This window comes from Dreissena polymorpha, chromosome 2 (assembly GCF_020536995.1).
Source record: "Dreissena polymorpha isolate Duluth1 chromosome 2, UMN_Dpol_1.0, whole genome shotgun sequence".
NCBI classification, from domain to species: Eukaryota; Metazoa; Mollusca; class Bivalvia; order Myida; family Dreissenidae; genus Dreissena; species Dreissena polymorpha.
The window spans coordinates 25,372,382-25,391,489 of record NC_068356.1 but is presented as its reverse complement, the minus strand read 5'-3'; the positions used below and the strand labels follow the sequence as shown (position 1 = coordinate 25,391,489).

The following is a 19,108-nucleotide window of genomic DNA, read 5'->3' as shown; positions in this document are numbered from 1 at the left end:
ATCTTATATGCATGGTTTGTTTAGACGATCGTATATGTAATTGTATATATGCGAACACTATTTGATTATTATAATGATCACATGTCTTATAAATCTAATTAAATTAAAGTATTCCAGAAATCAGCAGTTTTGTGTGTGATTTTATTCATTTCCACCCAACATCACTAATAGATGTTGATAAAAAAAGTAGTTGTTGGAATGAAACAAGGAGGCCATATGTGTGTTTTAAAACACTTATTAGACAAATATGTTGGAAATTGTTTACTTGGTAAAAGAATTCGCGGAATTAAAATGTGAAAAATAGGCAAATTTGCAAAAATAAATGCGAAATTTGGTGGTTTTTCCATTTAAAAAAATATATGGAATTTTTTTTTTAATGAATAATCAGAAAGGTTTCTGATAACTATTTAATACCCCAAAACTGAAACCCTGGTTGAATTCCCATGACTGAAAATGTCTATTTATTTAATTATTCCAGAAATCAGAGGGAAAACTTTCGATTTTGAGTGATTTTACCCAAACAAATCATAGATTATGCACGGCTGTGACACTAAGAAATGGGTTTTCTGGAAGGATATAAAAATTCTCTTTTCAAATATACACAAGCATTCTTGGCCTCAAAAATTGCAATAAACACCAGTGGACTCTCGGTCCATAATAATCTGCTTTATTGATTTATTTATTATTAAAGTAAATGAATATTTGCCAAAAAAGCATAATTCCCCCACCCCCCCCCAAAAAAAAAAGAAGACCTTTTGACCTTACAAAAAGTACAAAATTAACAAAATACTTATAATAAATGTTTTTCTTGCAAAGATTTTTTATTATCAGCATAATTAGTAATAAAGTATTGTAATATTTCATTTGATTTGTTAAAGATCGCAACAAAAAAATCAGCACCTCGATATTTTCTCCTTTTTTGAGGTTTTAGGTTGGCGGCCATTTTGAAAAATATGAATTGGGTCCATAGCCTATTTTGTATTAAATACTTTAAACTATCAATGAGCAAAGTGTGTTGCTTTTATCAAAAAGTGAACAATTTCACTGAATACAAGCACCATATGTGGTGGAGGATGTGACCGCGGTTAGATTTTAAGGCAGCTTTAAGGTCTGGAATGGTGATCTCGTTGAATGCAGTTATTTCTTTATTTAAGGACTGACACAATATGTTGAGAATATTATACAAATGAGATATCTGTAAATACAAAAATAAGAAAAACACTTGCTTACATAGCATATGTTCAATGAGTATTGAAATTATAGATTTGAGTAGGAAAATCCTATTTTTTTGTACTTTAGGCGGCCATTTTGGAAACCATTTTGACTTTTATGCAATATTTGATTCATTTTTTCATGCAGAAACATATGTTAATTAATAAATAACATAAAACAGCTAATTTCAATGCCAAAAACAGAATATTTTAATCAAATATGGCAGTAACTATAATTTCCTAAATTTTGGCGGCCATCTTGAAAATGGCGGCCATCTTGAAAATTGGAGATGGGTCCATAGCTAAAATTGAATAAAATACTTCAATCTACAAATGTGCCAAGTTTGTTGCTTTTATCAAAAAGTCACAATCATTTCACCATATGACCCCACTATATGTATTTTATGTATATACAGCTGTATAAATAAATATTAATTAATGTTGGAGGATACAAATTAACTTGTAAGTAAGTAATATTTAGAGTTTTATTAAGGCGTATGGCTTGGTTTACAGATTTTTGTGTTCATAAAAACCTATACGTACACTGCCACGTACCGAACTTAACTTCATCTTACATACAAAGTTTGTTAAAAAAACACGTTTGGACTAATTTGATAACAAGTAGACCACAATATAAAATCTACACGATAATGTTTTAATAAAATAAATCCATGGTGAAGGTAATAAACATATAATTTGATAACATGTTTTGTTTGATAAATCCAGTTCTTTTTCTTTTTTTCATAAAAAATTTGCAATTTTTGTAAATGTATGACATTATATTGAAACATGTTGCAAAGACGAAAAAGACATGTAATGCTCTACGTAATTATTAAAGGTATTTGCTTACAGTTTTTGTTTTCTATTATGTCTAACAGCATTTGCAATATTGGAAGGACACGTGAAAATTGCATCCAAGCACAATTTTCATTTATAAAATATGCTTATTTGTAGCCATAGTCTCATAAGGCGATTGTCAGAGTAAGTCCTGCGTACCATATATTGGTTGCAAATATGAGTCCCGTGTGTACCATTTTGGTTACAAATATGAGCCCTGTATTTATCATATTTGTTGCACATATGAGCCCTGTAAGTACCATATTGGTTGCATATATGAGCCCTGTATGTACCATATTGGTTGCAAATATGAGTCATGTGTACCATATTGGTTGCAAATGTGAGCCCTGTATGTACCATATTGGTTTAACATATGAGTCCTGTATGTACTATATTGGTTGCACATATGAGCCCTTTATCTACCATATTGGTTTAACATATGGGACCCATGTGTCAAACGTTTGTGTCCAATATATCATGATTGTTGGGCAGCCTATATGGGATCCAGATAACACCCATATGTCACACTGTTGAAAACCACACATTGGTCCCTTAGTATATAGATTGTTTGGAATAACGGTAAGTGAAGATTAGTTTTTACATTGGTGCTTGTGATTTCTGTAAGGTAAAATCAACCTTCATTATAGTATTCAGATATAATAAAAACTTAGGAAAACTGTAACGGCATGAGCTCCATTTAATTACACATACAACATTATATGCATATACTTCACAGAATCGCTGAAAGACAGGCTTGTCCGGAGAACATAATTTCAATGAACATGCATGTTATTAGCACTTACAATTCAATGCGCCATCATATATATTTCAGTTTCCTGGATAAACGAGTATCACGTTGATAGATCTCAAACCGTTAATTGATATTGATAACTTTCCTTGAAGCAGACTGGTTTCACTGACGTCACTGGCCCACCCGACCAGAAGTAATCCTGGCCTAGAGAGACACGTGCACTCGAGACAAAGACTTCTCCTGGAGTGGTGGGCCACCCACCTCTATGGAACGATTCGTAGACACATCCTTCACACTCTATATACGAAGGTTCATGAAATATCCCCTTTCATTTACATTAACGGTGCTCTTTTGTGCCATTACAAGAGAAGGATAAATTCTAAAATCATTTACCGGTAAACATTGCTCGGTGAAATATGTTTATAAAACTTAAAACGAATCAGCACTTTGCCTGTTAGAAATGGTTTTGTAATGGGCTTAACTCACGCATTTCATTATTTAATGTCATTAGCACCAACACATTCAAATATTCACCGTTAATATACACTTAGTTTATCCTTTAATTATTTTCGTTCCCTACATGTATAAGGTTGTCGTGAAACCTGGATTATACATAAATTTAACTCCATATTTAAAATTTCATATTAAAATGACACCCATGATCATAGCCCCTCAAAATCCAACGCCATCTAACCAGCAATATGCCCAGAAAATTACCATACAGTTTTTTTAATACCATTACAGTAGCAAGGGCAAATGTAATCAATTAAAGAGATATTTTAAATTGGCAATCAATGATGGGAAGGTCCAAACTCCACATACTTGTACCTGCTTTAGCACGTGGCGCGCCTGGTTAGGGTGTAGGCACTGCATTAGAGCACGACAAGTGTTCCTTCGAGACCCGGACCTTCTTAATTATGCATGGGTCGGGCTATAATTCAGTCATCTGCTGATTACAATTCCAGGAGTGCATACTTGCGCTCCAAGTATCATGAAATAAGTATCCCAGAGTTTCTGAAAAATTATAATTCTGAAACATTATAAGTTGTACAGCAAATTTGGTCGGACCAATGGTATTTATCCAAATTTAAAGCATTTCGTATATAGATTACCATTTAGACTTATTATATAACATGTTTACATGAACACATTTCAAAATTTACCGAGCATTTTCTAACATACCGGTACCGGTATACTTAATCGAAGTTAACAATACGCGATTCGTTTTAAAAATGTAAGCATGAAACGGAAGAACATTGCAATATTTTTTTATCAGATTCCAAACCAAATATAATTACGAGCAAAAAAAAGACAAGCGGCGTTGAAATTAATATGTAGGTGGTATGTCCTAAAAAGTACAAAACGGACCACAGTGATCGGATATGTTGTTTAATAGATGTACTATACACATATAAAAGGTGTCACAATAGTGACGAAAAATACACTCTACGACGCTAGCCGAAACATGTGGCACGTTGACACAAAAAGTTTACCCTTTAGGCCCGACCAGTTTTGACGACAGAATCGATTTAAAACACTTAGTAAATGACTACTTCGCCACGTTTATACCATATACTACGCTGCGGTTTCAGAGAAATATATTTTTTACACAGAGAAGTTATTTTGATGCACATGTATAAATCTATATAAATCATGTGACCTCAGACTGTACCCAGTTTTGATCCTTTTAGGCGTGATTTTAACATATCTAGTAGAGGGCGGCAATACACTTAATGTTTAACTTCTTGTTCTTTTGATTTCAGAGAAATGTGTATGTTATTGTGCTATAAGGGTGTATTACCCCAAGGGCGTTGCTAATTTTACCCTTATTTTATGAAACTTTGTGAAGGTATTTTATATAATTCTTTAATTACTGTATTTAGAGTCATGAGAAAGTACAATATGAGTTTCACACACTGATACATAAACAAAAAGATATCAGGTTCATCTATATTGCTTTTTCTAATCGACTTTTTAGTAGAAAAAAAGTTATCCACCTAACAGTGTGTAATGTACTTGTACAATAACTTATTAATACGTGTAATTACAGCAATCGTGCTATCTCCAAAAAATAGGTTGATCATAGATCCATACACATCTATCTCAAATCCAAACGGGAGGTACTACTGCGAGGGGTTTCGTAAGCTGAATGGGCACAGCCAACTGTCAGTATCCTCATTGTTATTCGTGCCGCGATTGTATACGTAGAAAATTAGTTATTTAATTCTTTGGGAGCACATTACATTATGTGTGTAACATTGAATGCAGAAAATCGTGCACAATTATGTCCAGTACTATAGGGTATAGGTACAGACCCGTTTACTTAAATTTTAATGGCTTAATATTAACCAAAATAGTAATTTTAAATCCTCCAAAGAATGCAAAAATTCTTGGTGAACATTAAACAATTTCAGTATGTTTGTATTTTCTACATAAAGGAAACATTTCTAGTGGCGTTAGATGTTGCCGCTGTATAAATTATTTCAAGACATATCGTTAAAAAGTGAGCTTAGACAGCTACTCCGAAAACACGTGTATATGTGTATTTGCACCAGGTTCAGTAGTTAGTTTTCTGATGTATTCAATGCGCTTCATTTGACCGTTTTAACCCGCGGCATTTACAAGAGAATATAACCCGTGCATACTCTTCCTCTCATATTTTCATTATTTACATTTGGGTTTTAAAACCTAAACTTTGCGAATAAAAAATGATTCGTGGTAATGTTTCCCTTTCCCGTAAGAATGTTATGTTTATTTAATGTAAAACATGTGTTTAGCATTTTCTTAAATTGCGTCTTGCTATTGATATATCGCCTTTAAGACATTCTAACCAATAATCATGATACAAGACAACAAAAACAGATTTGTTTTCAACGTTTTTTTAGTAAGGCCTGAAAACAACTCTTTTATTCTAACATAATTGCAAAAACATTTTTTAGTTTAAATAATTTTGAATACCGGTAATAGGTTGGAAGGTTTATAGTCAACTTTATACCATTGTATATCCTTCTTAAAGTGTAAAAAAGCATGTGTATCGTAAAAAAGCTAACGTAAACAATTCAACAGTTCACCTATCCTATATTTAAATATGTTAATGGAAACAAACAATTCTGTTTTGCCTTATACATTACCAATTCACACACCTAAACATATTGACGATGACGTTATTGGCCTAGCTTCATATATCAACGGTGAAAGAAAATGAACAGAGTCACATCAACTAACAACTCATGCGAATGTTGCTATTTCGGGTTAAAGATTTTTTGTATCACCGATCATTCAATATAAATTGTTATGTTTAAAACTCTTTTTTTCTCGGTTATGTTTATAAACTAAGATAGGTATTCGTGGCAGGTATAACCGCTCGAGAGCATTTTCTTATTACGGCTTTTATTATTGCTTATCTTTCTAGTCTGTTTTCATTGACGGCTCTAATGTCTAAACGCTTGCCTCTTTGCGAGAGAATGTTTACACACGTGGTTTTTATTAAAACTTGTTTTCGGTTCCATGTTCAATTCTTAATTCAGAACACTCCTACGTTTCCAGAAGAAAAGTAAATTGCAATGTGCGATTCACATATCTAACAGCGTGAAAGGACGACTGAAATTCGGCGATCCAATGTGAAAGATGTCACAAACTTTTTTATAGCAATTAGCTATTAAAAGACGCATGTTTTATGAAAGCTTGCGTTTGTTTACTATTCGTTTTTTAGATTGGCAATATCATAGATGTGAAATATCAAGTGATATTAATTCTCGATGGCCTGTAGTTGACCGCGTACATGTACAATACAGAGAATGTAGGATTACCGAACTACTATATCTCGATGTATCAACAATGTTTTAATCCACATAAAATTAATACACGCTACGCAAAATTCTTTAATTTCAACAAACAATATTTTGCAACATAACATAATGATAAAGTACAATATTATTTAAACAATGACCAAATGTCAATATGTTCATAAACATACGTTATATATCAACATGTACAGGCACAAAATGTACGTTTATTATAGTATCCGTATAGTATGATCATACAAATTGCCCATGTATGCATAGGTATGTTGTGCCCCCATTGTATTGTCATTCCTGCATCGACAAGGCCGCTTCGTAAGCATCAATCAACTGGAAAACACTCGTTCCTTGGACACAGTCGAAAAGAAATCTGATCGATTAAGTGCTGCCCACACGCATGGTGTGCAACCTGAAAACAAGATGGCCACTCCCGCCCTGCGGTATTCCTCCCCCACAACCAAGAGCGCGTTGATGCCCTGCGTGTCGATGTACCCCATACAACTACAGTCAATTATGATTACTTTCACGTGAGCACGACTCGTTTGAGATGAATCCATGTCAAGTGCAAGCATGAGTATGCTGCTTTGGTTGGTATTTATACAGTTTGTTAGTGACGTCCCGCCCTCGTTTGTATTGGGATTGCACACAGGACCGATTGTTTGGTCGTTGCCTTTTCCTCGTTTGCTCATGGTCGACTCGGCTCGTTCGTAAGAATTGATTCTACTGTTGACGAATCGCTACCTTTGTGGGAAACCGTTATTTCGGAGGAAGCTCTTGGTGTATTTTTCACATGCAATGGGTTAATAGTTGTCGCGTAGAGTTCGCGCTTAAACCGCTCAGATGTTGCAAAGTAGAGCGAGGAGCACATTTTAAAAATGAGAACGCCATTGGTCTTGCTGCCGGGAGTTTCCCGCACAAATAACTGAAGCTCGTTGCGAACTAAAGTAAAAGCAGGTGCGCGCTGGTTGTTAATGACAATAACTACCAATGACGTCGCAATACCAACCATAAGTCCGTACGGTAAATCCAGGAGTACTCCGGTCAAACATGTAGTGGTCCAAATAACACCATCGCACACGTTCCTTCGAAACAAAACAGGCAGTGATCTGGCTTGGAGCAGCAAGGGCTTTACAGAACCAATAATCACCACTGACAGTGCTGGTATAGGGAGTGTAGAAAATAATTGCCCGAGAACATACAGTACTAGCAACAAAACGATGGACGTAAATATTCCGTTCAAAGTCGTATGCACTCCCATGGAGCTCAGAATCATGTTTCGGGCCGGAGCTGTACAGGCGGGGAAACACGAGAAGAATGAGCACGCGATGTTCGTCAGACCGTACGCGACCAGTTCTTGATTGTCGTTCACTTCGTACTCGTGTTTCTCTGTGCATATTTTTACCATGGCAATACTTATGAAAAATATCAGTACTGCCATCTGAAGGCATTCAGGAAAGATTGGCCAGAACAATTCTGCGTTCGGGAATTTGGGAACGGGCATGCCACTCGGGATTACTCCAACCGTTTTGACACCAAATGTGTACAAATGTGCTAATTTTGATATTGCAGTCGCAATTATGAGGGTCAGCAGCTCTGCCGGAATCGGAACTTTCAATTTATGCCTAAATTTTTCATTAATATAATCCTTCACTATCACACCGAAAATAATACAAATAATTACAATAATGATTGAAGCCACATTCGACTTATGAATGTTTTCAAAAATACGCATATAAATCACGATAACTTTTCCAATCCCTTTAACAACCGGCACTTTAATACCCAGACCTTTGGGTACCTGACTTGTCATGATATGAAATGCAGCGGCCGTCGTAAACCCGCCAATAAACGAAGTTGACTGAAACGTCGTGATAAATCCCAGTCGAAAAGCACCCATCACAAGTAGAAAAGCCCCGCAGACGAACGTGCATGCAGCCGCCACTGTAACCTTAAACGCCATGAGTTCGGTTCCTGACAATTGACTTGCGTCAGTGCCGTTAACACTCGTACTAAGTAATTCCGCATCACGAGCTTTGACTTGCGTATCAACGACCTCGGCGGTAAAAGCGCGATTATCGAGAGTGTCCCGAACGCCGTGTGCTGGCACGTGCCGAATATCGCGTAGAAGAGCACGGGGAAGAATGATGTGTAGAGGCCCTCCACGGGGGACAGCGATGCAAGCAGGCCGTAAACGATGCCTTGCGGGAAGTGCATACACACGACAGAAATTCCGCTTATTACATCACCTGTAATAGAACGTATGTTCAAATCCACCCGATACGACTCGAGTTAGTCTGTTCAACAGGCCTTAGGTTACGGAGTTAGCCTGTATGGACAGGCAATGGTTACCATCATACCATTTGGTATGGGGTTAGCCTCTAGATAACCTGGCTCAAAGATCTATAAATAATAAGTCTATTATTAGATATCGAAGGAAAAGGGATTAGGCTACGGCATCTCGATCTTCTCGATTATTTATTAAAAATAATGAAAGAAAAACGCCTTTTTTTAGGTCTTATACCAGCAAAGAATGGAAATATTGGTTATAAATTTATATTTTGTTCAACGAATTTAGAACATTTTAAGATTGATTTTAATAAATACCAACGTGAATCTTGTTACCGCGTGGTTTATTTGTAATACCTGTGAAATGTACAATAGATTCATAATATTGAAATACACTATGCATTTGTTGATACATGTAGTTATATAATATTTAAGTATGCACTAGCAAAAATAATAACAAACAAAAAGTGTGAAAGTAATTTTATTTAATTTTATTTTTTAATTATTAACCCAACTATTTATCTAATTATAAATTATTTCATTCATTTATCGTTCCATCCGTCCGTCCATCCATCCGTTTGTTTGTTCGTTTGTGCGTTCGTGCGTTTGTTTATTGTTTGTTGGTTGGTTGGTTGGTTCGTTCTTTGTTTCGTTCCTCGGTTCGTTCGTTCGTTTGTTCGTTTGTTTGTTCTTTTGTTATTTTGTTCTTTTTTTTTTGGTTTGTTCTTTGGTTAATTCTTTTTTTCGTTCGTTTGTTCGTTCGATCATTCATTCGTTCGTTCGTTCATTCAAAAAAGTCTGCATAAGATAACCAAACACTTATTGGAAGGGCCATCGGAAATTGCACTACCTACCGGCAAAAGTGCTAGTGAATTAGCTCAGAATTTTAGTGACTTTTTTATAAACAAGATCGTAGACATTCGAAATGACATCAGCTCAAAACCAAAAGAAAATCTAAGCGCTGTAATCGCGGTCGAGAGTCTGTCTGAAAACAAACTTACAGAGTTCAAACTCGCATCCAATGAAGAAGTTGAAAAAATCATAAATAAATCTGCTAACAAATCATGTGAACTCGATCCACTTCCAACATGGCTACTCAAATTATGCCTACCTGAGCTTTTACCAATCATAACCAAGATTATAAACCTGTCCTTAGAAACTGAAACTGTCCCGGTATCTTTCAAAAGCTCACACATAAGACCTCTATTGAAGAAGCCAAATCTAGACCACAACACTCTGCAAAATTATAGACCTGTTTCAAATTTGCCTTTCATATCAAAAGTGTTGGAAAAGGTAGTCGAAAATCGCATTGAAGAACACTTGAAATCAAATAACCTTCATGAAGTTCACCAGTCTGCATATAGGAAGTTCCATTCGACTGAAACTGCTTTAATCAAAGTTCAAAATGATATTCAACTTTCGCTAGACCAGAAAAACGCCACTGTCCTAGTTCTCTTAGATCTATCAGCTGCGTTCGACACCATAGACCATTCAACATTAATTCATCGACTTGAAAATGACTTTGGCATCACAGCAAAGCCTCTGAAATGGATCACATCTTATTTTGAAAATCGATATCAGACAGTCTGCATTGATGGGAAACTCTCTAATCCTGTGTTAATGAACTTTAGTGTACCCCAGGGATCAGTCCTCGGGCCCAAATTCTATTCAATGTACACGAAGCCAGTAGGGGCAATCTGCAGAAATCACGGACTTAAAAATCATTTTTACGCTGACGACTCCCAGCTATATATGTCCTTCAAACCAAAAGATAAACTTTCACAATTTGAAACAATACACCGCGTGGAACAATGCTTGAAAGACATAACTTTTTGGATGAATGCAAACATGCTTAAATTGAACGCTGAAAAAACAGAAGTCATCGTGTTCTCCTCAAAACACAATTCTCAACATGTGAGTGATGTTTCCATTATTGTAGGTGACACAAATATTAAACCATCCAACTGTGTCAGAAATTTAGGGGCCATGTTTGATTCCCGAATGAGCATGGATGCGCATATAAACTCTATCAGTAAATCGTGTTACACACAGCTACGTCAAATTGGTCATATTAGACAATACATTACACAGGATGCCACAAAATCACTTGTCAACTCACTGGTGACATCCAAGCTGGACTATTGCAGTGGGCTGTTAAACGGTGTCCCACAGAACAAACTGGATAAACTTCAGAAGGTTCAGAATTGTGCAGCTAGAGTTATCTCAAGGACTTCTCGATATGAGCACATCACACCTGTTCTCAAGGATCTACACTGGCTAACCATACAACACAGAGTAAAATATAAGATTATGACTCATACTTTCAAAGCACTCAACGACCAATCACCCATTTACATTAAAAACTTGCTTAGCATCTATTAACCAAGAAGATCACTTAGATCACAAAACAAATCGACAATATTAGAAATACCATTAAATATAAAAGGCTCCTATGGTGACAGCAGCTTCGCAGTAGCAGCTCCAACTCTTTGGAATTCACTTCCGTGTGGTATTAGGGATGCGAAATCATATTGTTCTTTTAAAAGGTCACTAAAAACACACTATTTCCTTGAGGTGTACGGGAAGTAAATCTCCGGGGGCAGTGTGCTCAGTTATGTGAACTTGTGATTGAGGATTGCCTCGCACACCTGTCATGTCTCGACACCCCTTCCCTGCCAATTACACATTTTTATATTCTTTTATAGCTGTTTTTTATGTTTTACCAGTCAGAACATATTGTTTTTCTCTTAATCTTTTAACATTACACTGTTGAATTAATGTCACCTTAGGTCTGATCTCAGCACGGCCTCCTTCGGCGGCGTGGCGCGCAATGTCCTCGACCTAACAGGGAGAATTGTTCTATGTCTGAAAGCATGTTTTAGCTCTCTGTGTAGGACCCGCTTTGCTACCGTAGGGGTTGCGTCTTTGCTTTTACAACTATCTGAGTGTATCATGCTCTGTTTAAGGGTCCGTTTTATCTATTGAATGTTCATTTAATCAATTGATTTTTAATTCTAGTAATTTTAGATAAATTCCTTCTATCGTGGTGTATTACCTATATTGTTATACATCTTGTTATATGCTTGTGTTGTATTTTATATGCTTGTGTTGTATTTTATACGGAATTATGTCATGTAATTTCATGTGAAGCGCTTTTGAACGCACAACCATGTGTGAAAAGAGCGCTATACAAATCAGGTATAATAATAATAATAATAATTCATTTATTCATTCATTTATGTATTTATGTTTTATGCTTTTTTGTATTCAATTATTTATTCGTTCATTCATTCATTAATCTTTCCATCCCTTCGTCCGTCCGTTTGTTTTTTCGTTACTTTGTGCGTTCGTCCTTCCTTCCTTCCTTCCATTCTTCCTTCCTTCCTTTCTTCCTCCCTCCCTCCCTTCCTTCCTTCCTTCCTTCCTTCCTTCCTTCCTTCCTTCCTTCCTTCCTTCCTTCCTCCCTCTCTCCCTCCCTTCCTCCCTCCCTCCCTCCCTCCCTCCCTTCCTCCCTCCCTCCCTCTCTCCCTCCCTCTCTCCCTCCCTCCATCTATCCAGCCAGCCAGCCATTTATTCATTCATTTTTTATGTATTTAATAATTTATTTACTTATTTTGTGTTCAACTTATTAACTTTTTAGTTATTAAATGCATTTATTTTCTTTGTAAATATATTGGTGTAACAAACATATAAAATAAAGTAAAATTATAAAAAAAACGTTCTAAATTGATATAGTGTAAATTACTAAAAATATATATCTAATAGAAAGGCGATTAAACCATCCTGGTCATTCAGTAAGATGCTTGATAAATATTAAATTGATACGATTATTTGCCTTAATGTATGTCTATTTGAATGTGTGTACATTCAAAACTTGTCCGTATGTAAAAGTCTTCAGGGAAATAACATCGGTGAAGTACCATGGGTGCTTTTCACAGTATAATACAAGTTTAAACTCTTACAGACCAGGAAAAAAATTCAATGCACGTTATTAAATAACTTAATAATTTGGGCGCAAAGTTGGTTTCTATCACAGCACATACTACATTTGAAATAAACATTCACTTGCAAGACATCTAATGGGACAGAGATGCAATTATATTCCTTTATAAAATACGATTTTTAGCCTGAACTTATCTGTTGACTTATAAGTAAGATATTATCTGCCTCCACGGGATGCTTATTAGCTGTTTTATTATTTACTTAATTGTATGTGTCGTCCTCAGTTATCTCCAGGTGTCTAGAAAATCACTTCATCGACTTTGATGTCATCTATGCTCTTCAATTAAAAAGTCAACGGCGCTACTTCCAGACGAATTTTTATTTCAAAATTGGATTCCATAATATTTTGCCTATGCGTTCTAAACAAAAATGTTACAACAATAATACAGCGGAAGTCTACATTGTGTATTAGCAATCTGCTGTGGTTGTCCCTTTCTTATCCATTTGATCGTCAAGTTATCTGATATAGATCAGACATCGGCCGGCTCCCTTATATATTAGTCTGACTTAAATTTTCTGTCGTAAAGTATTGTGGTTAGATTGTCAAATTAAGAAAAACGACCTATTTACTATAAGTTCACAAAAAAATTCGCTAATCAAGCTCTGTCTGGCTTAAATTACAATTGCTAATCTCTTTATTGCCCCCAATTAACAAACCATATCAACTAGTCAAGTGATCCAGTGTTGTTTTTGACAACTTATCAGCGATCTATTATTGATTTTATCGCGCTTTCACACCATGGTGTTTTTATGATAGGGGTCACTAATTGCTAGCGATAGATGCATCGTATTCAAATAAAAGCAGACTGCTTTTGCATTTAATGGCCAATTTGATGTGTTTGATATGTGACTTAAAACTTTAAAAAATCAGTTTTTTAAATATAAACGTTTTATTTCAACCTTAATTTTCACGATCGGGATATGCACCGAGCATCTTTAAAAAAAAGGATATTTCTTGCTACCATTATCGTAGTTTCATAAAAAAATAAACACATGTAAAAGAGTCAATTGCTTTGGTAAATTAACAACTATTTTTTATGTAATTTCGTATTAAATCTTTAAACTACAGACAGTCACACTTAAGATAGTCAATATAATTTAATATAAATTGAAACAAAGAAAGAGTCAAATAAATAGCCTGTGGCTTTTGTTTTCGCAGTCTCGTATTGTTAAGTTGTTGTTGTTGTTAAGCAATAGAAATCACAGTTATCACCATAATTAAAAGCGGCTTTATCGCATTAAGTGTCCAATAATCAGGACAATGTAGCATGACACACCGACATAAAACACCCTGTCGGCATGAGATGTCATAAAGTACCCAAGGCACCCTTCGCCTTGCTATGTGACAGTATCACCAATTGATTTTTGTAACTTCATTCAACATTTATTTTGTTTTTACGTGGCAGCATTAACATAATATGCATTTAATATAATACAGTACAAATAATACAAAATTTATAAAGAAATGAAATAAAAAATAAATAAAAATAAAAATGATGATAATGACTCGCTGACTGACTGACTGACTGACTGACTGACTGACTGACTGACTGACTGACTGACTGACTGACTGACTGACTGACTGACTGACTGACTGACTGACTGACTGACTGACTGACTGACTGACTGACTGACTGACTGACTGACTGACTGACTGACTGACTGACTGACTGACTGACTGACTCAGTAGCGTATTTAGGTGGGGGGCTAGGGGGCTAAAGCCCCCCCAGCTGGCTGGCTAGATACGATTTTAAAAAAAATGAGCCCCTTAAAGTATCAAACATATCCACTTGTGTATTTCCTGCCATATGCCCATAATTAAGCCATAAACAGCTGTCGATTTGTGTGATTAGCCCCCAGGCATGTGTACTGACGATCTAACCTACGCCAGCTAAACTGCACGCTTCATTGACTGTAAGTGATAAACTGCGCTATTTGATTGGCTGAATGAGATACATTCAACTAATGAAATTTATCGATGCATTTAGCTATAGGTAAATGTTTACAAATGGCTGCCGCATGGGACTTGTGAAAAACAATATTTCAATTTGTAGCAATTAAAGAGTTGAGACGAACGCAGTGGACAATCATCATTAATATTTCGGTAAGTTTCTTTGATGAATTTAAATGGGTAAATGTTTACAAATGGCTGCCGCATGGGACTTGTGAAAAACAATATTTCAATTTGTAGCAATTAAAGAGTTGAGACGAACACAATGGACAATCATCATTAATTTTTCGGTAAGTTTCTTTGATGAATTTAATTGGTATTAGCTCTTGAGAGTGATAATCATTTTGAGTAAAAAGTTATTGCCATTGACATTCAACAGCACACTTAATGAATGGCAATTAATTTGTTTGTTTTTACAAATTGGACTAACTTATTTGTTGTTCATCTATAGTAATTGAAATTAAAAAGGACTCAAAAATGAAGAATTACTTTTCTAGTATGAAACTAAATCATTTTCAAAATGAAACGCAAACAGGCAACACTTGAATCCATTTGGATCAAGAAACCAAAAACTAATGAACCAACTGAAAATGAGTCTGTTGCTGCTTTCAGCTCTCCGGTACCTCTGGCACCCTCAGCAACATCCACCAATGACATTAGTGTGTATGCTAGACAACATGGTAAATTGACTGATGAGGAACGTGACACTCTTCTCTCTACGGACTGGAAACCATCAGAGAAACACATGTACAAAAAGACACAATTCGGCAAAACAAGTCGGACATTCCAGTCATCCTGGCTCCAGAAATATCCAGGACTTGTGTACAGTGTCGAAGAAGATGGAGCGTATTGCGTACATTGCGTCACATTTCCAGGGAACAAAAAACGTGGAAAATTAGTTAGTGAACCATTTCAAAACTGGAAGAAAGCCATTGAAGTCTTTGATGGTCATTTTTTTCCAGATGCAAAGAAACACTCCAAAGACGGGGGTACTGGGTATCAAGCCCACATTGATTCGCGCATATGTTGTGAGCAGTTTATGAGTGTGAGAAAAAACAACGCTCCCGTAAATAAGCAGGTCGATGCAGCTCTGCAGGCCAGACGGAAGAAGAATGCTGTGGTTCTTGAGTCTATCACCAAGACAGTGTTGTTATGTGCGCGCCAGAACATAGCCCTCCGTGGGCATTCTGACAGTTCAAAATATTATGATGATGAATCAGTGAATTGTGGTAATTTCCAATCACTTATAGAGTTTCGTGTTGAGTCAGGTGATTCTGTTCTCAAGGAACACTTTGCTACTTGTGGGAAGAATGCTACCTATCGCAGTCCTACAATTCAGAATGAACTTCTTGACATTATGGGACAGACAGTTGAACGCAAGGTAGTGAATGAAATAAAAACTGGTGGTAAATTCTACTGTGTGTCTGCCGATGAGGTACGTGACAACGGTAACGTGGAACAGCCGTGTGTGTCAGGTTTATAGACGAGTCTGACAAGATCCGAGAAGAGTTTCTCCGGTTTGTAGATGTCAGTCCAGATACCAGTGGCGAGGCTCTCTCCCAAGCTATCCTCGACGTGCTAACAGACGTTGGTCTAGACCCTTCCATGATGCGGTCACAGTGCTACGATGGTGCTGGTAAGACCAATATTGTTATAAATGTAATAAATCTCAAAAATACATTAGTTTCAATTTTAAAAGTTTACAATCAAACTAACAATGAAGGATGTGTTCTGATATAGCACTTAATTTTGATTGAGGGGCATATTGACACGGAATTGCAGCCAAAACCATTAATAATAACTGACTAAATCGTTTCAAACTTCAATCAAAATGATTGGAGTCTATGAATCCAGCATAGCCAAAATTATCTTTCTTGTTTGGCACCTCATGATCTGAACATTTATTGGTGCGCTGTACTAGTTGTTTAACATTCATGTTTTTATTTCAGGTAACATGACGGGTAAGACAAAAGGTGTAGGTCCAAGAATCCAGCATCAGTACCCCAGAGCTCTTCCGTTTTGGTGCACGGCTCACCAGTTGAACCGCTGTGTAGTTCATGCTTCCAACAGCACACTTGTACGAAACATGATGGGAACAGTTGACAGGGTGAGTACACATTTTTACTTTTATAACTGAAATGAAAATATAATCCAATGCAAAGTATCAAGCTAGTCTTATCGTATTATATGTTAAAATTCTGTAATACTTACTCTCCTCTGGACATCTACGTATAAAGATAGGTTGAGTGGTGTGGCATTTTCCATTACCACTCATGAACAAACCCAATTAAAGCATGTATGCTATTATATATCTTGGATACAGTTTGTGCTTCCAAAGGAGCAACTTTTCCAGTCTACATTCAACATGAAAACTTTTGAAAAAGATAAATATTTTATATATATTAAGTAAAATATTGTTGATATTTAATAAATAATGGTACATGTTTTTATTTTTCAGATTGCTGTGTTCTTCAACTACTCGCCGAGACGACAGACCTGTCTTGCTGAATGTCGGGCTGCCATGGAAGTCACCGAGTCCAAGCGCCAGAAGATAAAGTCTCTCTGCCGTACACGCTGGGTAGAACGACACGACGCCCTTGAGGTCTTTATCGACTTTCTACCCGCCATGGTTGATGCAATGTCTCAGTTAATGGAGAATGAAACCAAGTCTACAACATCTGCTGAAATCTCTGGGTTTTTGATGGCGATTACTGGTTTCCAGTTTATCGCTGTCCTGGTGATTGTGACCCGCTGTCTCAGCTATATAAAACCCCTCACTGTTGCTCTTCAAGGTCGTTCGGTTGATGTGGTCAAGGCCATGTCTCAGGTTAGTGTGGTGCAGCAAGCTCTCCAAGAGGTCCGTGACAACATCGACACCTACCATAACACCTGGTTCCAAGAAGTTTCAACTATCGCTGACAATCTTGGTGTTCAGCCATCTCAACCCAGACTGTGTGGTCGTCAGACTAAGCGTGACAACATCGAAGCAGCAACACCCGAATTGTACTACAAAAGAAACCTAACGATTCCCTTTGTTGACACTTTTGTGAATGAAATGGACACCCGATTCAGTGATTTGCAGACTAAGGCAGCCATGGGATTGAAGCTTATACCGGAACAAATGTGCGCCTCTCCTGTCAGTGCTAGTGACCTTGAATGGTTCATTGATGATCTCCCTTCCCCTCAGTCCCTGCCTGCTGAGTTGCACTTGTGGCAGGCTAGATGGAAAGGTGTTACCAACCCACCTACTACCCTTCAGGGGGCTGTTGAACAGTGTGATTCACAGCTGTACCCCAACATTTACACGGTCTTGTCTATCGCATGTGTGTTCCCTGTCACATCATGTGAGTGTGAAAGAAGTATCAGTGCCCTAGGACTTGTAAAGACAAAACTGAGAACTTCAATGGGTCAGGACAGGTTGTCCGCTTTGTGCCTTCTTTCTGTTCATAGGGACATTGACATTAACATTTGCAATGTTGTCCGAGAGTTTGCTCGGAAGCATCCTAGGCGGATGGATCTTCCTGACATCCTGTCTGAGCTGTAGACATTTGTTGAATAGTGGTATAATCACTTCAGCATTAGCATTGTATTATTTTGCTGTTATAATGATATTTTATTCTTCATTTATCATTGTTGTATTTGTTGCTTTTATTATGTGCAATTTGCTGATCAGTTCCCTTTAAATCTGATTTGAGGTGATAATTTCCTTTAAGCCCTTTTTATTTTATGGCCCTTTTTTACACCTTTTCTTTTTATGGTAGGTTAGGCCCCTTCCTTGGGTCAAGATCAGCAATCTTTTACACAGCTTTTAATTGTGAATGTATAGTACTGATATTATATTTCTGCTTACATTATAATAATGTGCTATAAAAATACTGCTTTGGTTATGCTTTTAGTGTGTTTTATTATTATAGTATTACTTATGTATGCCATGTATTTATGATGTGTTGAAATTTGCTACTGTTTGATTATAGGTCGGTCAAGAGCTTTACATAGCTTATGTTATATCATGTTATTTCATACCGACAATAAATAAATTTTGATTTGATTTGTAAGATTTTCTTGTATTGTTTTTGTTACAAAATGACATAACATTTGATAGAACTTGAAATAAAGAGTGTTGCTTAAAATGTTATTTTTATAATTTGTAAAAAAAAACATCCAACAGGGTGACCTAGTAGGATATCCAACAAGGTGAAAAGGAGGTCCACATCTAACACTGTTAGAAATTTTCTGGTCATAAAGATAAAAGACTACTTTAGTGGTTTCA

General features: G+C 36.4%; 2 protein-coding genes across 2 annotated transcripts; one reads left to right on the top strand and one right to left on the bottom strand.

Annotated features, from left to right (window-relative positions):
* Positions 1 to 7,284: 7,284 nt before the first annotated feature.
* On the bottom strand, positions 7,285 to 8,813 carry LOC127869604 (sulfate anion transporter 1-like). Its single transcript, XM_052412260.1, has 2 exons — positions 8,555 to 8,813; positions 7,285 to 8,372 (listed from the first exon to the last, which is right to left on the bottom strand). The coding sequence occupies exons 1-2, from the start codon at positions 8,811 to 8,813 to the stop codon at positions 7,285 to 7,287; spliced, it is 1,347 nt and encodes a 448-aa protein (XP_052268220.1).
* A 6,545-nt stretch (positions 8,814 to 15,358) lies between these two features.
* On the top strand, positions 15,359 to 18,907 carry LOC127869603 (52 kDa repressor of the inhibitor of the protein kinase-like). Its single transcript, XM_052412259.1, has 4 exons — positions 15,359 to 16,139; positions 16,301 to 16,474; positions 16,788 to 16,945; positions 17,297 to 18,907. The coding sequence occupies exons 1-4, from the start codon at positions 15,359 to 15,361 to the stop codon at positions 18,380 to 18,382; spliced, it is 2,199 nt and encodes a 732-aa protein (XP_052268219.1). The 3' UTR covers positions 18,383 to 18,907.
* The last annotated feature ends 201 nt before the right edge of the window (positions 18,908 to 19,108 follow it).